Below are 27,254 nucleotides of genomic sequence, written 5' to 3'. Positions count from 1 at the left end.
TCTCTTTTCAATATCCAGGTCAAGTTCAATACACTCCTCCTTTGGAATCCTTGTCAATCACCGTCTGAGGCTGCCAGGGTTTGTGATCTGCACTTTCAGTACCATGGAGAGCACCACAATGTGCTCCTGGGCGAACAACACTCATTTACACAGAGACATGTCTGTGCACAGAGAAAATGTGGAGCAAACTATTAGCAGATAACACCAGTCACACTGACCTGCTATTTTTAGAGGCTGATTTTTTATGCAGAGATGAGAGCGCAGAAGCAAGAACCTACTCTACTTCAAAATAGTAAATAAGACAATACAAAACTAGAAAAAAGAAGCACAAAACCAACCCATTTTTATACGTTATCAAACCCTTACAGGCTCATTTCCATTTTGGTAACCTTTATTTTCAAATGTTTAAATGGTGTAAAACTGTATAATCTCTTCAAAACTAGATAAAACCAGAACTTGTAGTGAAGCCAGAAATAGCTGCCATTAACGCCTAAAATGAAGATAAACAGGACAAAAATCCCACAGCTTATGATGTGGCACTTTGGCCGTGTGACTTCATGGAATCAGTGAATTTATGGACACACACGCAGATAAAATGAACAAGTCAGCGCTCACATATTAACCTCAGCAAAGAGTCACGACGACAAGTCCTATATGGCTTTCAAAATGCTGCACAAGACTATGAGAGGTGAAGACTAAAAAAGGAAATATGATATGGTTGAAAATACCTGTCTTTAAAAGTAGTTTGAGTCACAGGAGTAAACAGAAAGATATTTTTGTTGCAGTGACCTAGTTAACGACAAAAGGAGAGAAAGACTTTCCACTATTTTTCTATTCTCTTATGAACCAACTTGCAATTCCGCCTACGTGTTCATCAGAGACTCCCAAGCATCCCTCCACCCTGCCAGAACCGCTTCCTCCTGACCCGGTCCTGGTCTCCAGGTGGATGTGCACCAACCTTGTTAAATGTCCAAACCACCTGAGGTAATTTCCAAGGTACCAGACTGGAGTGTATTGATCAAATTAAGCTGTCGGGGAAATCTGAATATCCAGGAGGGTTTTCCAGTTCAATGCACAGACATAAAGGACAGCTATGTGTTCTCCCCAGGTGAGGCAATATCGTGAGCCAAGAGTGAGCTGCAAGCATCTGACAAACATGAAGATGCTTCTTCACATGACGAGTGTTTACACAGCCACCTGTCCACGGCAGGTCATAGAAAAGACAGTGAGATCAGAAAATAGTCTGAGTCATCTGAGCTGTGACTGAGTTGGGCCAAAGAGCGAAGCTCACCATGTAGGAGTCAAATTGCTTTTCACTGATGGAAGGGGTGTCTGGACTCTCAGCCAGTCCCGAGGAAGACCCAGGACTAAGAGAAATCCCGCCTCTGAAGCTTGCTTTCCGTGTCTCTTGGGAAGGTGGGAAATATAAGTGGCCATGAATACAGACTTGGGCACTGAACAATGGTCTGTTGTGTTCCTCCACGCCTCATGTGTGATCACGACAGTACCAACCCTCAACAGGTTTTGCCGCAGGATATCAACCGTTAATGGAAATACGAGCAGATGTGGGTCAGTGTTCGTGTTGTTGGCGAAACATTTGTGTCATCGTCACTGTCAACCACTGTTTTCTTACTAAGACTAGACAGTAAATAAAAAGCCATTCAGTCGAAGGCAATGACCAAATGTACTGACATTTGCCTCGGCGAATAAGAACGAGAAGAAAATCTGAATTCATTACGATCAAGGAAGAGGCAGTAGCAGACAATAAAACCAATTTCAGCGATACAGTATCACGTGAATTGCCATACCTTAACGTTCTACAATTCAATTCTGGGTGAACGTCACGACTTTCAGAAATTGGCAGTAGATTTTACATATCACCCTTTAAAACATCAACTTAATAGACTAAATCTGCAGCAGTTTTTGTTATTATCTTGTGATATTTCATCAACTTAAACTAAACTGAGTCTAGTTAATTTGATGACAGAAATTAACAAAAATGACAAAATCTGGACTAAAACTAAACTATATTTGACTCAAAAGACTTGGTGTTAAACCAAATCAAATTCAGTAGTCAAAAGTGACACTGACATAGATGAAAAATGGAATAAAAGTTTCAGCTCCCCAGAAAGGCGGAAGGCTTCTGCTGCGAGGAACGTCTTGGCTTCTTCAACAACCTCGTATCTAAGCTGAAAAAGAGTTGCGCGGGGAGAACATAAAGTAGCTGGATATACATCGGTCAGCGTTTTATGCAAAAACAATCAAAAAATGTCAGATCAAGAGAATAAAAAAGGAGGGAAAAGCATTGTAAAATGTGTTATTGTTACCATAAGAGTAAACGTCCAAGTCGCAAACCTCAGTGTAAAACAAATGAACTCATTGAAATGTATGATTTACAGACCAAATGCACTTTTTACATTGATATATGCTTCATCCTCTGACAACAACCTTTTCATGATAGGCAGCCTACAAGCTCAGACAGCTTTCCTTCAGTGACCCACGTGGCAGCTCGCAGACAACAGCAGGGCCAATGGAGCGACACTCATCCTCTCACCTACTGCATTCTGTCTGCCTTCCAATGGTGTGAATGGAGGATTACAATTAGCAGAGCCAAAGAGAATTACCGCGAAATATCCTTCACAGGCCATTCATCATTTAACCTTCGCTTTCTGTTACGTCTTTCTAAGCCTTTTCTTTCAATAGTGTGTCTTTTAAAGTCGAAATTTTCTCAGCTGTGTGCTCGAATCAATTTGCACTTTTCTCCTGTTTTTCCAGTGGATATGAAATACAGTATGAATATGTATGCTGGAGAACCAAGGATATTGCCTATGGTGAGCCGCTATGCATAATGCAGCTTTTTCTGTCTCATCTACATTCATTTAAACACACACACACACACACACACGGAAAGATTGGTGCTATCGCGTGCATGGAAAAGCAGAGCTATAAATCCCTCTTGCTCCCCTCACGTTCGAGCCCAGCCAAACACCAAATCACATAAATATATCTGAATTGCACTTGAGCAAGTAGATGTTCCCATGTAGCGTCTGTGTACAAATAAAGGCGCAGAGCGACTGTTGAACCATTGAAGCCAGTATCAATTCACTATTCGCAGTGATGCCACAGAAAAATGGAGAACCATTAAAAAGGCGAGAGATACGATCGTGTTTGATAAAGGGCGCTGCTTGTTCCCTTTACAATGACTCCAGATAGAGATATCCGTTAGAAGCTGCATGACAATGTGTCTCCCTGCCTTTGTGTGCAGTCAAAAAGGAAATAAAGTGTGTAATTGTACTGCATGGTATAATATTAGCCATGCACAGACACACACATGAATAAATGCAATGGGTGCTAGAGGTGGAGGGGGAGTTGTAAACAACCACTAAACTCCATTTATATAGCATCAGTGAAATATTCTGCCGCCTTTTTGGCAATTCGCATATCTGTCTTCAAAGAATGAGATTTATAGTCACCACCTGACATGTGGGCATAAATATTCACATTGTGAGCGGTGCAGGCAGGGAATGATAGATGAACTTGAGCTACTATATCTTTGCCATGAATAAAACTATTAATGGGATAATTATTACGAATGGAAAGAACAGAGGTGCTAACATTAAACCTAAGAAGGTTACTATTTTACTGCGACATGCTGAAGTCCAGAGAGATGAAGTCGTAGACTATTTGTTGCGTGTTTTGTCTGGATGAGACTTGTCACTGTTGGTGGGCCAAGCAAACAAGGAAAAGGCAGCATACTAGCTCGCAAACAACATTTCCAGAATTCCATTGAATTTTCCAATGTCAGATCTGTAAGACGTCCATGTTCAGAAACTTCCACTCCACCTAGTGGCCGTCCAGCCTTCGCTATGCACACGGTCCAAATTTAAGATGAGAAGCTCAGAGTTAATTCACCACACATCGCAGAGGCGGCGGATTAAACACACAGTTCACTATGCAAAGATCATGTAGCCAAGGAATTACGGTAAGCAGTCGCTATGGCATTGAACATGATCATATTCATTGTATTTACATTTGTGGCTGAGCGGTGACGGAAGGGTGGGCTCAACTTCTGACCAATCACAACTGACTACTCACAGTCGGGAACAAAACCTCAGACTCCCGCCAATATTGAAGACAACATTGAACATCTCTGGCACTTAAACTAAAACAAACGTACTGCGATGCTTCACTGGGAACCATTATTTTTTAGCCACTAAAATAAGATGGATTTTATTAAAGGTCCAGCAAAACTGAAATTTCTGGGTCCCACATCCTCTGTGTGCGCCACAGTTCCCTATCGTAGTAAAACAGCAGGCACATAGAAGCACAGCTAACAAATGAATATGAGTCATAACTTGGAAGAAATTGACTCGTGGCATATCATGTTTTCTCGCGGAGTGGCGGGAAGCTATATGAATCAGTAGGCTTGCTGAGCTGAGCCAGTTGGTGGAGTGGGAGGAGCACTTCTTTAGACTACAAAGGAGGTTTAGCTACAAAACTGGATGGAGATCAACTCTACTCTGACTTGAGGTCTGGTTTCTGAGCGAGCAAAAGTGGCCGATAGATGTGGCGTCTACGATTCTCCGATGCCTCAAAGCTGTCAATCAAATGAAGAGGAGATAAGCAGCTAGGTAATGGAAAATTAGCCTTTTTAGAACCCCGTGACCTAAGGAGAGGAGGGAGACACAGAGAGCTGTGACCTTTATTCAAATGGTTCACATGATGTATGAGCATAGCAAAAATATGTGATTTGCCATGACTCCAAAATGTATCTTTCTCATGGAGTTAAAGGGTCCACAAAAGCAACATTCAAGTTGACAAATCACTGGTCATGCATTCATAAACCAGTCCGACCATATGCTTTTGATGATAGCGGTCTTTGTACAAGTTACCATCTAGCATTGTGTCGTTCAGAAAAGCATTGCTCACCAATGTGGTTATGTTTGTGTGTGTGTGTGTGTGTATTTAAGCATATCTATCCTAGTGAGGTCAAATTTTGGGGGCCCTTCTGCTGGAGCCCACAAGGTTAAGCCTCATTTGAGGATGAAGACTTTTATAACTTGGTCATTATAATTGGGTTTACACTTGGTTAAGGGAGCTGATGAAGTTTAGCCACTTGTTTTGGATGGTCAGGTTTAAGGTGTGTGGCTGGGGAAAGGGTTATGGCAATGAGCGGACCCCACAAAGCTGGTATGACAAACGTGTGTGTGTGCGTGTGCGTCTTCATTCAACTGCCAACACTTGACAATGAATAAGGGCTTTGCTTGCCAGAGCACGAGTGAAGGAGGTGAGTTAACCTGAGAGTGACATGTAGCTATTATAGTGTGTCTCCCTCTCCAAGGAAACTGACAAGCCGTGTGGTCTCTGTGGGACCCGGAGCAGCAGGAACAACACGCGCGGGGGCATTCCACGTTCTAATTGTTTTTGTAATGATCTTGCATTATTAATAAAACAATAATTTGGCTTGGTCGCGAGCTTTAAAAAGATATTCCTGCCGTCAGTTAAAACAAATACGTTTATTTCGAGGTCATTTTGACCATGTTGAGCCGCAGACGAATTTAAATGAGTTAAGAACGCAGTGACAAGGTGCGGCGCTTCCTCAGTTAGTCTCAAGCAGACGCAACATCTCCGAGTGCATCTGCGGGTGTAGCCACCAGTCTGACTCATACACTGCAATTACTGGACATGCGCACGAATTTAGAGGCCTTGACTCACTTGTCAATGAATGAGGGAGGAAAACGCCTGTAAAATACAACTTATCGAAGGCGTAAAAAATAGGATTAAAAACAACCGGGCGCGTCATACTTTAAATAAGGTGACGCATACAAACACATGTCAAAAGTGACCCATATAAACTAAACAGGAAGAGGAAATCATCCCGTCAACACGTCAGATCTTTTCTCTAAAATATACAATAAAAATATCATGTCCGCCATGTCACATATTTCAGGCCCTGCTCTGGCCTGAGAGGCCCCAAAAAGACACGCATTCCCCCGGAATCCACGGCGGTGTTCGTCTTAATTGTAACGCCATAAAATGACACGCAGCCTCCCAAATCATGACTGAGAAGAATTAATGTATTCAACACCCCCACCCCTTTTTATCTGTATCCATCTCCCTGCAGCCCCCCTCTTTCTGCGCACTCAGGAGTGCAGGTGTGCCTTGGACCAACTAAAACTACAAAATCAAACCAGGATATATCAGCCAGAAATCCGACAAGTTCATCGGGAAATTGAGGTTTTTAAAAAGAGTGGCATTTCATAAGGCGCGGCCGAGAAAGGAAAATACGCAGTAGCAACGCATCCACGCACATCAGCGCGTGTATGCATATGAGCACATATGAACCCTTGAAAAATAATCATCACAACAGCACTGTCAGAGAAAAGAACATTTGAACTGGAACATAGCGTGGAGACGACTCGGAAGTTTGTTTTTTTTAACTGCGTAATCTACATCTCTTCCATCTCAAGCACTCTTTCCGCTCCAGTGGTCGCTTCCTAACCACGACCCTCACCCCCCCCCCAGCAGCCGTAACACACACATTCGCACTATCTTGTTCAGTCACGGTACAAGGACTATAATCAAAATAGAGCCTGTAATCCAATTACAGACAACAAAAAGAGCAGACAGGTCCTCAACGCCTCTGCAGCCTGGCAGAGGGCACTGCCAAGGCCAGCGAATGAAGACAACCACAGAAAATCCGTGCCATCAAATGGTCGGAGAAGACAAATCATGCGCAACAGACCAGTACCAAAAAGTATAAGGATGCTCTGAAAAAGTATCAGGGTCACACTGTCACGAACCCGGCGGGGTCCAAATCAGTTTAAAAAGAGGATTTATTCTCATTTTAATACGCCAAATTGGGTCCACTAGAAAACGAGGCCAATCAGTGAAATCTGGAGCCACAGAAAATGGTGGATGAATAATTAGAACAACTCACACTGCATGCGAGGAAAGGCACGGCTGGGGGAAGAAAGCATGCTGTGATAAAGAGTTTTGCGTTTTTGTATAAATATCCAACCGGGGACTATTATCTGTAAATGAAAAGGCAGCGCTCAATAAGCCCATCTCATAAAATCTATTGACCCCTTGATGGCGTTTACGCGCCTTATCACAGCTCAATACAAAACGCAGCTGAAGCTTAAACTCGAGAATATCCCGCCTTCTGTTCGTTTTCTTCATGTTGAAGTGTGGGAAAGTCAAAAAACAAGATGCGAGAGTCCGAGTGCGGCGGACTTTTACGCGTAAACACGCATGAACGGTGGCTGGCTTTGGGGATCCGCGCGCTAGATTTTTATCAGCAGCAGCCTCCATATTCAGCAGCGCTTCACAATCAGCATGCAAAATGCAAATGTCCTCTTTCTTCTCATCAAGTCACAAAATGAAGCGCTCGCACGCAGGACTCGTCAAAATTGAAGTTTAAACTCCTCAGTTGGGGATATAACTACGACGAAGGGATTGTTCATTTGAGAACAACACATCAAAAGAAAGGACGGCGTGGAATCATTTTTTTTTAAGTTAGAATAGAAGCTGATCGCTATGAGCTCTTCTGACCATCAATAACTCACTGACAGACAGCAAATAAACAACTTGAGCATGCCAGATAGCAGAAGCATCTCCAACCTACCTTCTTGCAAAGAATAGAGCAGAAGTAAAGTTACAAGCCACATGCCATTAAAAGCAGTAATATTTCACAAGAATGGTGTGCAGTCCCCCAAAAAGAAGAGTGCACGGCGCAGCAGTCGGCCCGGCTCCACGCTCCGTGCTGGACTGGTTCTGCTGAATCTCCCCGGCGATCTCTCTCCAGCCCCGGTCCCACACTCTCCAGCGCCGAGAAACGAACCGCGGGGAAAGTACCGCCTCTGCTCGCTCGTCTCTCCTCCCCTTACCGGGACAGCGTTGTCGTCGCTCCACCCCCACCGACGTCCTGCTGCTGCGCCGCGATGGAGAGTGGCGTCTAGTGATGGAGCAGTGTTTTACGCACGCTGATCGGGGGCAAGGGTTCGACCCGTCCCGCCGTCAGAGTATAACGGTGTCATCTTTTTTTGGGTTTTTTATTTTTGTTTTTTTTGGGGTGGGTGGGTGGGTGGGGTGTTTTAAGTTGGGTAACAGCCGTTGGAGGAAGTTACGCGCGAAGATTTAACTTGCAAATGAAGTTGCGCACTTCTCGCGCACCTGCGGATGTTTCCTTAGCAGCCAAGTACGCAGAAGATGAGGTCATCGCGCGGGTCATGAGGGGTCATGTGAGAGGTTTTGGACTGTACATAAGGCTCTCGATCAGACTACTAGGAAAAATAATATGCCACCGCCAACAATCAACATAAAAAGGATGAAAGCTTTTCCGAACAAAGAGCAATATTGTTAGATGCTTTGTTCACCTATGACTTCAGACTCCCAATATATTCCTGAAGCAGAGTGATCTTTCCTTTAGAGTTTTGCCTCAGAATAGTCGTGTGTAAGTTGGACTGTTAAAGTGTTCCTCTTCGTTTCAGCAAGGCAGAGTCTAGCTGAGCCTCATCCCTGGGTTACACATGGATCCAGACAGATGGTTTCTGGATTCATCATGAAAGCTCAGATCTTCATGACAATAAGAGTGACAGCACCTGAAGAAGAGCCACTTACAGCGTCCCTGCACCAGCTGAGTCTACTTAGACCACTTAACCTTTCAGACAAGCACATGCCACTGTTTAAAGACTTCATTAAAATGGTCTTTAACCATTTCTAATCTGTTAAACTTAAAAAGGAAAAAGATCATCCTCTGTCACAGGTTTTCATTTTAGGGACAGGGTTTTGGATTATAATCCCGACGGTAATCAACAGACTACTGTTTGTGAGTGATAGAAGAAGCAACCTTCCACTCTTCACCTGGACACAGCGACCCCGAAGGTGGCCCCTGGTGCTTCCACAGGTCCTCTCAAACTCCCTCGCTAGTGAACATGTACGGGACAGGAGCGCTTGGTTTGGTGCGAGTTGCTGTTGTTGAGTCCATCTTTCTCCTTCTTTGTGTAAAGCACTATGAGCTATGTCTCTGTAAGAAAGGCACTAAATAACTTAAGTCGCATTCATTCATTCATTCAACTCCTGTTAGACATATTAAACTGCCAGAGTTCAAGCACCGTGACAAAAAAAAAACTGGTGTCTGTGATAGCGAACACATTCCAGCAGTACAGATGTACCAATACTTAACACAGAACAGAGACTTGGAGTGGACTGGACTATGTCGTGTTTCCATTGATATGAACAAAGGGCTTATTATTTCTCCAGAAAGCACAAAAGCCATTTGATTCCTACAAGGTTCCCTCACATCTCTGCCACTCAGTGAGCGGCTCCAAGTATCAAATAAGTGTGGATTGCATCTGATCAATCCCAGACAAACAGCGTCTACTTGACATGATTGTCCTCCATCAGGTTCTCACTCGAAGGAAGAATGTGATGTTGGAGTGTTGAATCTAAAAGTAGGCCTGGTTGTGGAGAAGCGCTGAGGGAGGCTGCTCCCACTGAAGAGCCGCTGTTGTGTGGCAGACGAGGCGGCACACTCTGCCTCCACTCTCTATTATGTAACAGGTGGAAGTACGCACACCCACGCACACTCGCTGTCAAACAGACCCATAAACGTGCACACTGACAGGGACAGATACATTGTGTGCACAATTTCACCACGCGCTGTGTGTGTCCCTGCAAATGTTAGACGTGGTTATAGCACCAGTCAGGGTGATGTGACTCCTCCTTGCCAGCACCTTCGGAGCGATGCTTACACCGAAGACACAAGCCATCAAACAAATAGTTTTTGAAAAAAAAGTCTTCACAAAAGACAGAGTCAACTTAGAACACCGTCTCTCTGCCGTCTTTGTGCAACAGTGGCGTGTTATTACAACAAATTAATAACATAATAAACTGCCTTCAGGTTCACACGCAGCTGTGGAATCCAAATCTTTTTTGAAGAGATGAAAAGCCTGAGCACAAAAAATAATTCTGTAGTTCTTTGAGCACAATTTTCATGTAAACAAATGGCACAATCTTCGTCTTCAGTTTCCTCCACATTACCTAACCTTGCGCATTCTCTTCATATCCTACTTTATCACATCCATAAACCTAAGTGGTTGTCATCCGCTCCTTCTTTTGCCTGGTACGTCCATCTCTGACATGCTTCATCCAACATGTTCCCTGTCTCTCCTCTCCACCTGTCCCAGCCACCAGAGTCCGGCCCCCCCAACCTTTCTCCCATGATATACTTGTACCTAGCATTGTCTTTGTTAGCCACTCCCGATGGAAACCTGAGCATCATCATCACTGCCACTCAACTGCCTCAAGCAGCGCCACACCACAGCCGCACTACAGCCGCACTACAACCAAACGTAACCACACATCTCAGCCTTCATTGTCTGAGGTCATGAAAGAAAGGCATTCTGGGAAAATAAAACTTTCAGCAAGCCGAATAAACATCTCTGGCTCTTTTGAATTACCTGTCAAACGAAAGACCTGGGGGCCAAATACAGTCCGCTTTACACTCATTTAGTTGACTACTGAAATTTAAAGTTTACCCCACAAAGATCACCGTGTTGATATCGAGTCCCATGATACTACGCTGCTAATCAACCCAAATAGTATATAAGTCAACAATTAAAATGGAAACTGTAGATGGGAGGAAATCTGTTAAAAGTAGATGGGTGTTTGTGATTTAAGGAAAAAATGAGATCATCTCTTGTGTTATGAGGCGAAGTTGGAGGTGAAGTCTGACCATTTTTAACACATTAACATGTACAAAATATCAGCATCTTGCATGAGCTCAATACCTTTGGTTTAATATATTAAATATTACCATGTGTTTACTTTCAAGTTTAAAACACGTGACCAGGAACATACAAGCGTTATGCTGTTTCTGAACAACAGCTCAACTTTGTGTTGCTTGAAAGAGTTTTACCATCAGTGGTTGACGTGTGAGGGTGAATCACCTGAAACCCAAGCTAAAACTTATACTGGTGAGTTGCAGTGTCTCGCTATGAGGTGAGATTCAAATGTCCATCACACGAAAATCAGGTAAACACGTTTCCTGGTGAACTTGGTTTTGACTTTTTTGCGCTGAGGTTAAGCTTCCACTCAAGCTGGAGGAATATGAATTGGTCACAAGCTTCCTGATGGTCACGGCAGCGGGGGTCAAATGTGTATCTCGGACACAGGAGTGCAGACACGTACAGCCGCAGTAAGTGGCTGCAAAAGACACGGCTGCGAGCTGGTTAAGAGGCTGATGTAAGTTGACCTGACAGCACCAAGCAGGTTCTACTGTATGTCAGCCAGTGATCATCATGGAGGTTGACAGGCTGAGTTGGACCAGCCAGCCAGGCCAGGGAAAGGCAAGCAGCTCCCAGACAGCTCCACTAAGTGTCAGCGGAGACAGTGCCCTGGACGTGCCGCCACCGAGCCACGGCTCGTCACGTGACTCATCTCCAGCGTTGCCCGGAGATAAGGAATCATTTAGGAGGCGAGCAGATGAGTGAGAGGAAAAGAGTTTGTTGACTGAAGGGAGAAAATGGCCGGGCAGGGCATGATGAAAACATCGACAATGAGAGTTGTGAGGGGCGGACGGGGGGAGCGATGAGGCGGATGAGCTAATGGTCATGTTAATGCTCAGACAATCACAGCTGCCCTCAGGCTCTGCATACATGCTACCATCATATTAGCGCTAATGTACCTAGCATTCATGTAAAGCCTGCAGCTCACCGGAACCCCGACAAGGTCAGAATTAGGAAATGTGAAGCGCGCACGCATTAGTGCCGCAAGGTCACATGGCATGGATCTTTACGGCTTTATAAAACGGTCCAAACAGTTTCTCGTAAGTTTTGTACGAGCAGCAGATCCCATTTTGCTCAGCGAGCCCCCACGCCTGGGTAAAAGCCTCTGCATGTGTAAAACACTGCATTAGCCTAATATGAATATCACACCGAGCTGCAGTACATGAACGAGCCGGTGCCAACCAATGGCCCATGTTCGCCTTCTACAGCGCATGCGTGATAGTTATGGCTGATATGTGTGTGTCCCTTCTGCGAGTGTGTGTGAGCATATGTTTACACGCCGGCGCTGCACGCCACATGCAGTTTTGGTTCACTTAGGTGCGCACAAACGGTTCCACGTCCACATATGCTAGTGTTTTCACATACGCTAACTCACATGACATCAAGGGGTGTTCATTTATTTAAATGCGCCAGGGTGGATAACAAGGGGGTGGGGTGAGGGGAGTCGGCTGCATGTGCAGGGGGGGTGTGGAGGGGCTCCCTCATTTAGATGGAGGTTCATCGCTCCGTTTCTCTTTTTGTTCCTCTCTGCTCGCTCATATTTGTTAACGAGACTCTTTGCATGGCGGAGAGGGAGGACGGCGCTGGATACGGGGCGGATGGGGGGGACCAAAAAATAAAATAAATAAATAAAGAGCGGAGTCGGGGAGTGACGCAAAACGCTTGTCGAGAGAAACACATCGTGCCAGGGCAGTACCATGACTTCCAAGATGGCGGCCACTGGAGCAGAGGAGTCAACATTCTCAGTAGGGAGCTGACTTCCAAAGGAATGTTGCAGGCAGTACGAGGAAGGATGAACACACTGAGAGGAAGACGATAATTGTGAGTGCAAATTAGCCGATATTTACGCCTGAGTCAGAGAGAGAGGGCTGTGACTGGCATGCAGATATCAGTCAGAGAGATCTAGCGACAACCAGTGGCTGTAAATGAAAATGTACACGACCATTCCATCAACGCTTTTATGTCACTAGTCAACATTGAGTAATCGATTATACTGGAGGATTTTGATATAAACACGATAAACACAATATTTAAACACAATCTATTTTAAAATGTATATTTCAATTCACTGAGCAGTCATTTTATTTCTAAACAAATAAATGTATAAAAATGAATACATTTATTTAATATATAATGGAAAAGCACCAAGAGTGCGCAGACCTCAGCCAAGAAGCTCATTTTCCACCCATTTATTTGTTTTATCGATAGTGTTTAGCCATGTCATTGTGTGCATGCAATATCTTTGACATTATCGATGGCACCAACGTTCCAGAATTGACTTTCAAATCCCAGTTGGAGTCGAGCAAGCAAGTGGGTGCCACAGTACAGAGTGGGCAAGATGACAGTGGCTGGGTTCAGTCTGCAGGATCCACAAGGTGTTCTACAACACCATTAAAATGGAATCATTTCATGACAATTTCATTGAAATCCAGTTCTCAGCAAAAACCCAACCTCCTCGGCAGAAGCAAAAATATGTAATCATTCTAAAACAAGGTGCGTAATTTTAGTTAGTCAACTTGGTCTTCAACTTTTTCAAAATTATGTTATAGAATTGCTGCTGTCTGTGTTTGTTTCTTTGTAAATCACATATATTTTACACAATTGAATGGAAAAATGTTTAGTTCAATCTGCTCTTACACATTGTAAATGCCTTGCATGACAAATTATATGACTATTATTGTTACATTACATATAGTTATATAATAATATTTCGACTTGCTTACATTTCCCATAGATTGATTAGGCGCTGAGTGAAGAAAAGCACCACTTACTCCCACTTCCCCCTTTTTTCCGGACAGCGGTTGTGTGTGACTGTGTCAAAGATTGTGTCTGTGTGGGGTCCTTTATGTTTTGTTGTGTGTTTTCTTTGTATTTCTGTCACTTATTAGTTGGACTGAAGTATGACAGAAACACTAGGTATATCAAAATTAGTTAATTAAACTATATATATTTACTGGTGTGTTTTACAGTGATCACAATTTGAATGACTCAATTACAACTGGAAAGAAAGACAACAAAAGTTATTCCATTGGCGGAGCTGTATTATCCAATGTGCACATTTCATCTTATAAATTGAACTGTAATCCAATGTATACGATGAAAGTGTCTCTAATAAGGGGGGAGAGATGAAACCCAGCCGAGCCAGCAGTCTGGTGCCCCTCTTTATGGTCAGTTAGAAGAGATGCAGTCACCAATAGAGCAACAAACACGGAGGGAAAGAGAGGTGGCAGGTGTTGCCGAGCGCAGCAGAGTGCAACTGACCTCTTTGTGTTTTGATCTTATCGCTTTCTCACGCTTCATCACGACTCGTACACACGGGTTAACTGACAAACACACCAGTGGAGACGCACAACGGAACAGCGTGTTGACAAACTGTAAACAGGTCCAGCTGTCCGAGTCTACTTCCATCAATTATTAATTCATAAACTTTTTTTTTTTTGCATGGGAAAATGTCTGTTGCTTAACAACACAGTTGCTCACACATACCACACACATGCAACACGCACTTTGAAAACAGCAGTCAGTGCCTGTGTCGAATGTGACTATTACACTTTTTTATCTTCATTATTAGACAAAAAAAAGCAGTGGAGAAGTAGGAGCCATGTAGCTTATGGTCAGAGTGATATAGTGTCGACACCAAACACAGGAGGGAAACAGTTGGTGCACTTTAACCTTGGCGAGATTCTTCCCAGGACGTGGGACTAGATGCAGCCTCACACCTTCACCTGTATGTGTTTGTGTTTCTCTTGGAGCTGAGATGTTATCAGCGCCAGTGAACTCTGAGATGAATGGCTTCTCACGCTTACCTCAGCTGCGGCCCTGACGGAAAACAGTGGAACCCGGAGGCCCCAACGGTGCGACCGCTCACCTTCAGCTTCACTCCGGGCCACTTCCTGTTTCCCAGCTCACTGCAGGAAGAGCCAGAGTTGAGCAGGGAACTGACAGCTGCCGTCGCTTTCTGTAGCAACCTGTTTATTCAGGGGCGATTAATCTGGCTCTTTTTTCTGCTCAGGTGATTTATGCACTTTGTCATCACAGTGGCAAGAAAATATGAACCCGCTCGTCGGCTCTGATCGTGATGAAGAGGCGAAGACGGCAAGATGAGACGTGGAAGTGTCTGATGAATGACTGAGTGAAACCAAAATTGATGCTATCTGGACGCTTTTACACGCCCAACCCAACATTAAGACGTTGAAGCTCTCGTTGCCATGTGTCAAATATTCGGTTAAGCGTCTATAATCTTGTATTTACCTTCAGAAACCGGTCTGTTTTCCTCAGGGCGTCATGGCACCGCACGGGTCAAGTGTTGGCGCAACCTCGAGCACTTCCTGTTTTCTTGAGATCGTCTGCTGCCATCTGGTGGTTCATTTATGTACAACTATGCATTCCACCGGAGGTGCCCTGTCCTCACAGAAATTTAACAAAGCATAACATACAACAAAACAGGGGCGTAGTCGTGGTAGTCATCATTACACTGTGCTTTTATTTGTGTGTTTGACCTTTTCATAATCTATAGCTCAGCTATAATGCTGATATGATGTTTAAATTCTTGTTATGAATCAATTTCAATCTCATTTATTTCATATTATATATTTCAGTTACCACTTAACCATTCTGAAACATCAAAATGCAATGTTTATTTTCATATTGAGTTAATATGTCTTTCATAATAACAGCCATCAAAATGCACATTATTATTATTATCACATGTCAGGGCTCTGTTCATTCATTTATGTGTTTATTTGGGTCGCCAAACTTGAAGGATGTGTTTGAACGCAACTGAACGGAACATACAATCGAATCACTGCAATAAAGCGATGGCGGATTTACCTGTATTTGCTCATTTCTTCCCAGCTGAGCTGCCTCTTCTTCTTGTCTGTAATGTGTGAGTTGTCAGAGCTAGGTAACGCAGCTGCCATCTACTGTCCGTTTGTGCCCATTACACTCAGGATTGATATAGCGATAATGATGTTGGGTAAAAAAAAATGTTGAGAGGCTTGACGAAGTTATCTGAACTGTGACAGAGCAGTTTTTATTACACAGACAATGTTCTATAGCAGCTTTTTTCTTATTTAACCTCATTTCATTTTTAGCCCTACTTTTTATGGCTCAGTAAACATGTACAATATGTACAATAAAAAACAATATATATTTAGTGTTTTCATAATTGCAATGAGTCTTTTATTTATATAGATTTTTTTTTTTCAAATCTGAAATGTACAACTGAAAAACCCTCAGATACTTTTTTAGAAGCCAAAACAGAATAAGAATAAGAATAAGAATAAGAACAAACATCACACTCACTCAAACAATCTTGTGTCTCTTGGGGCTTGTGGCAGACAACAATTCAGTACAGCGAGGAAAAAATCTAAAAAGTAAAACTGACTCAATATGGTTACACACTTTTTATTAATACAAAAGTCTTACACACAAATGTACAGCACAGCAGTACAACAAAGGTTCCTGCAGGTTCTCCTCATTCTAGTAGTCCTCCTCAACATGCCTCTTCTTAGGCTGCGGAAAATCATAGACAGTTGTTCAGAAAAACACATGCACAGCTTCATCATGGCCACCAGAACATTCAGTACCTTGCTTTTGCCACAGTTGCGGATCCTGTTGCCTGATGGAAGAAGTTAGTCTGTTAGTGTTTTTCCAAAAATTCATTCATCACCTTCAGCTAATCTGAGGGCCCCTGCTACATCAGGTCAGAGGACAAAAAAAGCGCAAAAAAGACCGTTGATAGAGTCACAAAAAGTCATGTGTACCATGTAATCTAATCTAAACCTACCGGCCAGTAGCAGAATGGAAAGGACCACGATGACCCCGGCGAAGACAAGGCCTCCAACACGCAGTGTGTAGTAGTCTGAAATACAACCACATGTATGTTGGTTATTCCCCAATTTTCAAAACAAAATATTGCTTCAATTTCTCTACATTTTCCATTTGTGCCAGGTATAAACTCATATGTGCTACTTTTTATTTTTCATTTTTCTTATTTTATTTATTTCTCACAGGGCTGGAAACAAAGAACCTTATGTGCATTGTCTACTGCTTTACAGTGGTTACAATATGAAGCAAAGATATTAAGATGTGATACACATGACGTCCTCATTTCAACTGCACAACATGGCTGATGAAGATCACACCGCCTTCTGTTGAACAAGATAAATTACTCACACTGGACGCCTTGTAAAATAACATGTGAAGCAGACAAACTCGGGTAAAACCTGGTCAGACATTAACTGACGGCTTCCAAGGTGGTAAGTCACTCAGCAAAATAGGTTTTAGAGAGGTTTTGCAAAAGAAAGAGACTGCTTTGACAAGCAGTTATGTTAAATAGAAAAAAATAATATTTCATTGAAATTCTACCAACATTTCTAGCAGTCTATAAAGTCACTTACTAAATGTTTAGTAAATGAGGACATTTATGATAACAATTTTGAATTCAACTGTTCATTCCTCATCTGTTTATATGGAAACCTGTCACCGTTTTTGACATCACTGGAAACAGTACACTGTTAAAACTCCTAATTCATCAACGAGTTCCACCGATGATTTTACTCTAGATAATCCAGATTTACATGGGAAAGCAGTCATCTTCCAGGCATGTCAAAACTCACGTACCATCGTTATTATGCATAATGTGACTTCATCCACCAGTGACAGCTTGTGAATATAAATGCTTGTATGTGTTGACATAAATGCAGTGATGGGCCAGTGAAGCTTCATGAAACAGTGTCCTTATTTTTAAACTCAGTTGGTGTTCAATGAAGTTTCATTGAAATGGTTGTTCAAATCCAAAGATTTCAGTCCACCAAGCGCCATCTAGTGGCCTATGAAAATCAGGACACTGTTTCATGAAGCCTCACCAGCCCATCACTATACAATAAAAGCTTCCCTAACTGGAGATTTGGCTGTTCATTGCATTCTCTTACCATAAACAAAGTCCGCATCAGGGTCAATATCAGCACCTGGGGTGAGAACACATTCATATTAATGTGAGTGAAAAGCACATTGGATCATTGAAAGGCTCAAACCCCGCCAACCAGGAAATGTGGCTAGTTCCACTAGCTGCAGGTTTGAGCTCACATTTAATGGTTTATTTCACTTTTGACTAATCAGTACTTAACAGTAGATATGTGTGAGTTAGGCTCATCTGAATGAGTACCATCAGTGTTTACTCCTCTGTCATCACATCACTGCCTGCTTTGCCACATACTCCCCACATCATGTCATAAGGTGGCCGGCCGCCGGGTGACGTACCCTTCAGAGACGACATGCTGCCGGGCCTCTGCTTGTGTGTTCAGCTGACAAAACTGGAAGGAAACAAAACAAACACTGAAGAAAGTGGGGCGACGACAGCATCCGCCAGCTGCTGTTAGCATGAAAGCAGAGCGGTTCCCCCGGCGCTGTGGAGCCGTTTTTAATGGAGTTAAAGGAGATTTTTAAATGTGCCTGGGACGGCATGGAAACGCGATACGTCCTGACAAATCGCCGCCGCGCTGCCATCTAAATCGCACAATGATTGCCTTGATCTTGGGGAGAACTTTAAAAGGCTAATGGGGATATTGATTCCTCCTTGCTTGGCTCGCCTCCCTCCCGCCACACGCACACACATCACTGATATCCTGACCTTTAATCATTAGCTTACACAGATGAACAGACTAATAATTTCCCAGCTTCTCCTCAGTGTTGGTGGACAGTGTCATCACTTGGTGGACGCTCCACTGAGCTGAGGGCCACTGTTACTCATTAATGCACCGCGGCTCCAATATTCATTAACCTTGGACCTTGCTCCACCTGATAAATGTGAAGAAAGAGGGAGTGAAAGATAAAAGATTAATGAATATTATTTCATTACTAAAATATGATTTAGGTAATAAAATTTTAGTGAATACATGTTTCTATGATAATAAAAATCAGAATACAGAGAGGATTTAAGAAGGAGGAAGCGGTGCAGGAAATATTTGTGCGACTCACCTGAGCTGCTTTTGCGTTACCTCCGTCCAGGTAAGACAGCGAGCGAGCGTGTGTGTGTGTGTGTGGTCGACTGTCGGCTCGGGCAAGGCGATGTTATAGACCCACCCACTGTGGCACACACATGCGCACACTCACTCATACGCTTTGATTTACTTGTTCAACTCTGCACACAGATACACACATTCATCCAAACCTTAAGTCATCTTAATCTCTAAAGTAGTAAATGCTACGCAAACACAGAGACAAAAGTTTATCCCACAAACATGGGGAGCATCAGAGGAGCCCATTGTGTGGAGCTCCATTCTCCAGTCGACCAGCAGAGTAGTTCTCATAGATCGCACACTTACAGCCACCAGACTGTAGTACTGGTGCATTGATATCCAACTGTTTGTGGGTTAGTTTATTTTATTTTATATTGTTCATGACAGTGCTTTATTCCAAAGCTAGTTGGTGGGATCCCCACTGAGCATGAAGTCGATTCTTATTCCGGTTCTGAACTTTGGGATGTGTCACACTCACAAACACGCTGCTGCAGGGGAGCAGACAGACCCTCTTTCAACCCTGGCACACACACCCTCAGGCTCAGCCGTCCGGTTACATATTTGCCAGCTCATAAAGTGTGTTATCGGATCCAATAAAGACAGGATCTTTCAACCTTTGGAGTCAGCAGTAGCAGGACGTGCTGGAGAGGAATGCGGCGTGTAACCTTCGTCGACATTGAGAAGTTTCACGGAAACAGTTTTGAAATAGACAACCTCTTTATTGACAATGAATTTACACCACAAGGCCTCATGCGTCAAATGACCACAACAGATATAAACACATTTCAGATCGCGTAGTTCGGACTATGATTTGGTTTATTCAAGGCTACTATTAATGTAGTCACACATTCCTCTCCGTCTCTTTGACCTTCCAGAGCAGACATCCTGTATAAAACAGTAGGAGAAGACAAGCGCCGGCGAGGAGCGTAATTACAGTCTGTGGAGTTGATCCTGTCGGAGCCAGAGGAGGAGCAGGGTTGGACTGAGCACGGCAGTGACGTAGCTGAAGTAAAAACACGGTCGCAGAAACCTGCTGACCAGTGGTTTGGTCTGTGGCAGGTCCGATTGTCTTTTCCAGTGACACACCGATACAAACATCGCATACGTACACAAAAACACACAACCATATAAACAGGTTTCTTAGCTATGGTCTACAATACTGTAAATATAGAGGGCATATGGTTCGAGACAGAGAGACAAACCTAGCAGAGTCCAGAAGCTGCTCACAACAACACAGCTCACAGAAAGGCACAGCAACAGACGAGCACGGGAGGACGGTCACAACAGAGTGGCTCAGGACTGGGGCGCACGATTCAAGTAAATATTACTACTATATATATAGAGAGAGTGACACTCTTGCACCCTGTCAGACTCGCCTTTGTTACGGGGCTTCAGTTTTCTGCTGGGGTCTCTTTGGCGGCGGCTGCAGCTGAAACACATGAGCACAGGTGGGTCATTTTTTACTGCGATTCACACCACCAAAGCAAAATGGATGAACGTATTTCCGTGAAATGTTCAGGGCTGGCTGGAAATGAGTCAACTTTAAAGGCGTCCTGTTGGTTTGTTTGCTACTGTTTCTGTACTGTGACCACAGAAAAGAGACATTTTGGTTTTGTAAAACACAACATACAGTCACAACTTTTTAAATTAAGCGTTTCATCTAAAAAAAAAAATGGATTCACATTTTAAAGGTTTTCTCATTCATTCTTATTCTCATGGCTCGTGGGCCTAAAAGGAAATCTGTACCAATACCGCCATCTGTTGTTCAATTGAGATCATTGCACTTTATATTATTTGTATATTTCACATGGAATATGTGTGGAAGATGATGATTTAGGTTTCTAATAAAAAAAAGCAGAGTGGATGCTCAGATTTTTGCAAACTCTTGTTGCGATTGTTGTTCTGTGAAACTGAAGTGATGTGATTTACGTAACTCAAATTCATAAATATTCAGAAACTTGAAAAGTCTGTTTGAACTCCAACTGGGATCCTTTTGTTCTTCTAATGTTCTTCATGAAAAACATTTGTGTGACCTTCACAGAACTGCACACTGTTAAATAGGTAAACCATCAGTCAGCCAAAGTCAATCATCTATAGCTCCTTTCACTTAAGCTTACGGATAAATGGTGCTGTGTTTGTGGGACCGTCTTTGTCTCTCATCTGTGGTTACCACAGTGAGTCAGTCTCCTTCTCCTTGATCATCCTTGAGTGACAGGTATCATGTATCAAGTGACCTCATTTGTCACATCGATCTGTTGTCCTTCTCTTCTTCAATGCTCATTATAGTCTAATACAACGCCACTGTGAAGACATGATAAGTGGCACAGTAACATGAACAGATGAAAAAGGCTTGTTGAATGAGAAGAAGGAAACAAAATTTTACGTACAATCTCATGCACCAACTGACTGTTTTAAGCTGCCAGTTTACTCTTGATGTTTCTGGACTGTGTGTGTAAAGCCATGCGCCAAAACTAATACACAAATTGCACACAGAAATATTTTGATGATTTAAAAATAACAGTTTCTGACACTGTAAAATAGTCTGAAATTATGAGAAACCAATTCTGTTCTTGGCAGTTTATTGGACTTTATTTTTGACTATTCGCTTCAGCTGAAGTGAAAAACAAACCACAATAGCAGAGAATACTGCTGCACACAAGACAAAGGTGAACGGTGCATCTCACCCTTGGAGACGATCAGGGTCTCCTCCTGGGCCTCCTCATCACCAGGAGCCCTGCAGGACGGACCTCCAGTCAAACAAAACCACTCCCAACATAGAAGCAATGCAAAACAGGACAGTCTCACCTTGGCTTCTGATTAATACTGCAGCGACATCGCCGACCTGCCGAGACAGAGTTCTGGTCAGAGCACCTCATCATAACTCAGTGTCAGATCGTAAACCTCTTGGAATATGTCCATCACTATTCCAAACTCATGAATCCTCAAACCCTACCAGCTACTCATGAGCCCACATTTATCTTTACACTACGGCATCGACTCCACAATTAAAATGACTTACTGAGGATGAGCAGAATCCCCAGAGTGAACAGCACAACAGCGAACACCAGTCCACAAATCCTCAAGCTCTCGTAGTCTAGGGGGAGCACAAGCCGCAGGTGAGTTCTGTGCTTTTTGTTGCTCCAGCCGGATGAGTGTCAGACTTACCGTAGACAAAGGGGTCTTTCACTTCCTCATTGTCTTCTGAAACAGACACCATCAACATTTTCTCACAATGAAATCAAAGAGGACTATGGCTTAGAGCAGGGAGCCAAACACCCCCATGTTCTAAAATGCAAAACATTATATTACATTATATATGTAATATATTACTATTATTTAAATTATATAATACAATGTTATTTATGTAATTATAATTATATTACATTATATATGTTGTTTAATGCACACATATGTGTATATATATATATATATATATATATATATATATATATATATATATATATATACACATATAGTGCATTAAACATAGTTCCGCCTCCACAGCCGGTCAGCAGCACCGTGCTCCGAGAACAGAAGAGAGGTGGGAAGAAAAAGAAGCCTGAATAAATGTGTATGAATGCATTTTAGCACTTTGCAGTCAATAAAATGCTTGTAATTTCATTGGTGTGACGTGGCTCAGTCTGAGGAGCATGAAGGTGTTTTGCCCATAAAATTCCATGTTATGGTGCTCAGCGACTGTGACTCGTTGACTGGGTTGCTGAGCATCATGGGAAGTCCCCGAGCGTGCAGTTGAGGGTGACGGCACCTCACATGCTACTTTACTTATTATTCTGGCTAAACAGGGTGGCAGAATTGGAATGTGGTCACGGAGATTGCGCTTAGTTGTGACGGTATTTCGACCTCTGATGCCAGAAAGGCAGGACTCCTGTGGAGACAGAGCCACATCCAGATCACGACCCATAGGCTCCCGACCCCTGGCAGTAACAGAACTGGTCTAACCCCAACCCTTCTGACCCACTAAAGACCCTCTAAACAAGAGTCAGAACTCATGCTAGATCATGTTCTCTCAGTCATTACCCAGGTTTAGACTCACATATGAGAGTAGGCTTGACTGGTAAATCAGAGCCTTGTGTCATGTGACCATGCGTGTCAAGCTCACATTCAATTGTATTTAACAGTGATAAAATGTCTTTTAACTGTGAAATATTCTGGAATTGAAGGCTCTATGTCGACTGTCACAGGGAATTATTCACACGTTACTTCTCCCTCAGTGTGAGTCCGTGGATACAGGTGACGTTATGGAGCAACGCAGTTTCATTACCTGGACTTTGTTTGTTTCCTGGATATGGAGAAGTCGCAGGGCCCAGAGCATCCGGCATCTTTCTATCGCCAGCAACCCCTGAACATGCAAAGTGAGGTTAATGTTCAGTAGTGATGGGCTGGTGAGGCTTCATGAAACTGCATCCTCATTTTCAGAGCCCACTAGAGGGCGCTCCCTGCTGTAAACTCTTTGGATTTGAACATGCATCTCTATGAAACCTCGCCTCACTTTCAAACCAACAGCGCCACCAACTGAGCTCTAAAAATAAGGACACTGTTTCATGAAGCTCCAATGGCCCATCACTAATGTTCAGGTAACCGTGGAGTTCAAGGACAATCCTGGAGAGGTGTGTGCGGGTGTTTATGTCTGATGCACAGAGGGTCATTTATCACTTCTCATCACCTCAGATCAGCTGTGCCACTGACGTGTGAGTAAGAAAACAAAGTAAATCCTCACCTGGTGCAGTGGTCTCCTCCACAGCTGGAGGATGGTGCAGGTTATGTGAAATAGAAGAGACAGAAGGGGAGAAACAGAAGCTAAAAAGATTCTCGACACACCAAAAATAAAAACTTTCAAAATGGCTTTTTCCTGCTGCTGCCTCCCAGTGGACAGCCAGAGTATGTGCAGGCATGTGTTTACTGAAGTGCTACTTACCTGCCACACACACCAGAAGCGTAGAGAGGAAAAGAGAAAGGGTTTCCATGGCAACTGCTGGAGCACATTGATAAAGCGAAATGTTAGTCAGAATGAATGGGAGATAAATAAACACAGAGGCGCACACATGCTTCGACAAATACACAAAACACTGGGTTCAGAAATGGCATACTTGTGATGGCACACGGATGCTATTTTGTCAGAACACAATGTTCAGAATAAGAACATGCTCACACATGTAAATGGCTCCAGCCTCCCAGAGGAAGTTAAATAACCTTGACCTGTTTTCGTGCCGTTGTATACGTCCCAGTCATTAGCAACGGCTGCAGGTTTTACCACCACTAGTTTCTCCTGTCGATTTTTATGGCATGTAAAGCAAATATTGATCCATTTGCCCCCTTTCTATTCACACCCACTACATGGTCCATCCACAAAACAGTCTTAAAACACTCAAGTGTTTGCTTGAGATGGAGGCAGCAGTCAAAACAAAGACCTGAGGGCTCCTCCTGGCTCCTGCAGATCAGGCTACAGGTGAGAGCAGGAAGGTCAGGTCGAGAATATGACGATATAGAATCTGAATCTCGAGGCTTCATCCTTCTATAGATGCCCTGCTCCAGTCTTCCCTGCAGAGGCGCAAAAAATTGCCACCACTTTTAAGTCGCCACCTGGGAGCAACATGACGTTTCACTCTGGCCCATTTCCAGAATGTAGCGGCAGAGTTTTGCCACCGCGCAGGTTTCTTTGCAGCCCAAAGTAATAGGCTCTGACAGTGGTATATCTTAAGACTCAGCGAGCTACACGACCACGTTCTGATAATTCAATTAGGTCCTTCGACCCGGGCTTGGATCAGATTAAGGAAATGTCTTCGCTGTCTCACGGCATCTGTTGTGCTTCCACAGTTTGATAAAGGACTGGGGCCCTTTGGCTGGTGCTGGACTGATGGGATCAAGGGATGAATCGATATCTGTAAACGCTCTGATTTCTCTGCCAATTCTCTGGTGAAAATGTCGAAACACAATACAACAGGTTCCTCCTGCGGCATAGATTCACTCCAGTAATGGAGTGATCCATGAAACGTGTCTGAGAGCGTTACATCTCTCCGTCTTTGTCTCAGCGCCCAGCTGTCTACTCTAATGTCTTCATCCGCCTCATTCATTTACATCCACAAACATGGCAGGAGGGTCTTCTGCTCCTGTCTTTTCTAAGCTTCAATTAAAGGGGGTCACAGAGATTCAGAGGCAAGTCATGATGGAATCTCTTCGGCAGCTCAAAAAAGACAGAAATATTAAACAGGAAGTTATGATGTCTATTGGAACTGAATCACATCTCTGGACAGGAGACTCACGGTCTGTGAGTTAGAGCTGAAGCTCATTCGTCTGCCAATCCTGCCCGACATGTCATGGTGGAAAAGAGCTGAGCTGGAAGGCAGAATCTGAATTAAACCGATCTATACTTATCCACGGTCTTTTGGTTTGACTGACTGAACAAGATCATAGATGAAAGCAGGCGAAATGAGGTCACTCTGAGGGGACCCACTTGGGCCCAACCAAGAGATCATTTCTCCTGACGGACTTGCCACCACCCCACTATGAGTCCTTGAGGAGGTTTTTCAGGACAGGAAAGTCTGGGTCTCGTCTTCAACTGCTGCACCCACAACCTCCAATAGGCAAATAAATGACTGGCTAGACAAAACCCATCACTGAATCCAAACATGTACAGCTCGTGCAGGACACTGAGGAAGGTCTCCTTTCTAACTCCATTCTCTCTTGACACTACATTGTTGACATGTCAACTTCAGTCCATTGTAAGCCGAGGCTTTTCCAATGAAAGGTACGAGGAACACAACAAGCTCGAGTTCATGGATGTCTTTGTGTTAGGAGGGAGGAGAGGAAAAGGGCAGACAAAAAGAAAGCTGAAGAAGGAGGAGGAGGAGGAGGTCACTGCATGTGTTCAGTGAAATGTAATGGGCAGGAGAGCACAGGGACTCACACAATAGTCAAGGGCACATGGAGGAATGATGTAGATGAGATTAAGTGGAAATATGAGTCAGTTTTAAGATGAAAAAGTTAGTTATACCATGAGATACAAAATGATCTCGACGTGTTTTCATATACGAGTGGTAGCAGTAGCAGCTCTACACCGGAGGATGACTGAGTCCCTCACACTTTCTCAAAGAGAGTCTGCAGCCGCCTCAGAAAACTAGGTCCTTCAGCTTGTGTTCTCCATGTTGTTCTTGGCTCACCACCCATGTGTGGGAGAGGAGAACTTAAGTGCCTGTGTTTTTGGCAATATGAGTCAACAAAATGAACCCAGATTCTTATTCAGTTTTGCTCATCACGTTTGACAACAAATGTTTAAACTTGAGAAGACTGGGTTCCAGTAAAGGACTTCATACATGATGTGTTTTTGATAGTGTGAGCGTCAACCACTCACACACGGTCTCATCTACAGACAACTCTCCGAGGATGCCACTTTAATGGGCTGGGGGAGGAAACCTGAGTGCATATTAATGGAATAATAATAGAAAATGGTTTAACTGGAGAGTTTAAGTCACCTGGAGTTTGAGTGACAATGACTCAAGTGGAAAAGTGGCCCCCAACAGTGCCTCAATCACTGGAACTAACCGCTGCCAACTAACATGACAGAGGTCACATTGAAACCTCCTGCTACCTATGTGACAAAAAAACCCGCCCATATCGTCTCCGATAATCAGGTTAGGTCTCCATGACAACTGCGTGCGTGGTTCCATAGTTTCCAATTATCTCCATGGGAACAGTCTCCGGACGAATTTCTGGCGCCGGACGAGAGATTTGTTTGGATGACGCGCGGCACCGGCGGGGTGCGGCTCTGGTTTCTTCATTACAACCGAAATATGTCGGCTGGCATGAAGCGACACGAGGAGGGAGGGAGGGTTGGGGGGGCGGTGACGTCAGGAGAACGTGACCCCCATTCCATTGCGCTTTATTCGGTGACAAAAAGAACCGACTCCAGATACGCACGGATTGTTTGATGAGGACATGTCACGACGTAAAGCAGATGTGGACGAAGAGCAGCTGATTCCTTCACTCCCCCAACCTGTGGCTCCAGCCCGCGGATTGAATGACATCGAGCACAGACGCGCTCAGTATCGCGCGTGAATCGGATCCCAAAACGGTGGTCAAATTAGCGCGCGCAGACACGCCCTTGTCGCTGCTGGTTATTAATAGAAAGTGTTGCTCCGATGAATGCACGCACGTGAAAAATGGCTGATCCCGCGTTTAAACTCACCTGTAGTTGCTCCAGCGAACGGATGTGTCCACCCACAGAGGAGTCAGCCTGTTTGAAATGTGCACATCTGTCAGCGCGTGCAACACCGTGTTCATCTAAAAACACTGTGACTCCAGGAGCTCAGTGGAGTGTGATCCTCTCCCTCTCTCTCTCTCTCTCTCTGCCTCCCTCTCTCACACACACACACTTCTGGTAGACTCCAACATAACGTGCATCATGTGTTACCTCACGATGCAACAA

The 27,254-nt window shown here is 43.8% G+C and overlaps 2 protein-coding genes across 6 annotated transcripts in view; both read right to left on the bottom strand.

Annotated features, from left to right (window-relative positions):
- LOC128764122 (cell adhesion molecule DSCAML1) overlaps nucleotides 1–15,058 on the bottom strand; it is an 87,412-nt gene extending 72,354 nt beyond the window's left edge. For 3 of the 4 annotated variants that reach the window (XR_008415714.1, XM_053873585.1, XM_053873586.1), the window contains exon 1: nucleotides 7,628–7,851. Coding sequence is in view for 2 of the 4 variants with exons in the window: in XM_053873585.1 (XP_053729560.1) it covers nucleotides 7,628–7,670 (43 nt within the window). In the remaining 2 variants the exon portion in view is untranslated. Of the gene's footprint in view, nucleotides 1–7,627; nucleotides 7,852–15,041 lie in introns of those variants that run through there. The other variant, XM_053873587.1, reaches the window with a different exon arrangement.
- A 4,466-nt stretch (nucleotides 15,059–19,524) lies between these two features.
- fxyd6 (FXYD domain containing ion transport regulator 6) lies at nucleotides 19,525–27,161 on the bottom strand. 2 transcript variants are annotated; one of them, XM_053873128.1, is made up of 9 exons: nucleotides 27,015–27,161; nucleotides 23,748–23,804; nucleotides 23,550–23,573; nucleotides 23,094–23,171; nucleotides 21,977–22,012; nucleotides 21,831–21,905; nucleotides 21,617–21,653; nucleotides 21,496–21,545; nucleotides 19,525–20,240 (listed from the first exon to the last, which is right to left on the bottom strand). In XM_053873128.1, exons 2-9 carry the CDS (start codon nucleotides 23,794–23,796, stop codon nucleotides 20,203–20,205), a joined length of 387 nt encoding a protein of 128 aa, XP_053729103.1. In that variant the 5' UTR covers nucleotides 23,797–23,804; nucleotides 27,015–27,161; the 3' UTR covers nucleotides 19,525–20,202. The 2 variants fall into 2 exon arrangements, with proteins under 2 accessions (XP_053729103.1, XP_053729104.1); XM_053873129.1 differs by having other exon boundaries at nucleotides 23,748–23,801; nucleotides 27,015–27,145.
- Nucleotides 27,162–27,254: the final 93 nt, after the last annotated feature.

Source organism: Synchiropus splendidus, chromosome 8, assembly GCF_027744825.2.
Source record: "Synchiropus splendidus isolate RoL2022-P1 chromosome 8, RoL_Sspl_1.0, whole genome shotgun sequence".
In the NCBI taxonomy this organism is placed as follows: Eukaryota; Metazoa; Chordata; class Actinopteri; order Syngnathiformes; family Callionymidae; genus Synchiropus; species Synchiropus splendidus.
The sequence above is the reverse complement of the archived record's forward strand: the minus strand, read 5'-3'. Positions and strand labels throughout refer to the sequence as shown.

What these genes read in the sequence shown, in the direction of transcription:
- fxyd6 (XM_053873128.1), bottom strand. Translation starts at nt 23,796, where the DNA reads ATGGAAACCCTTTCTCTTTTCCTCTCTACGCTTCTGGTGTGTGTGGCA. An exon ending in AGTATTAATCAGAAGCCAAG is followed by an intron (nt 21,546 to 21,616) that starts GTGAGACTGTCC and finishes TCCGTCCTGCAG; the next exon opens with GGCTCCTGGTGATGAGGAGG. An exon ending in GACCCTGATCGTCTCCAAGG is followed by an intron (nt 20,241 to 21,495) that starts GTGAGATGCACC and finishes CATGTGTTTCAG; the next exon opens with CTGCAGCCGCCGCCAAAGAG.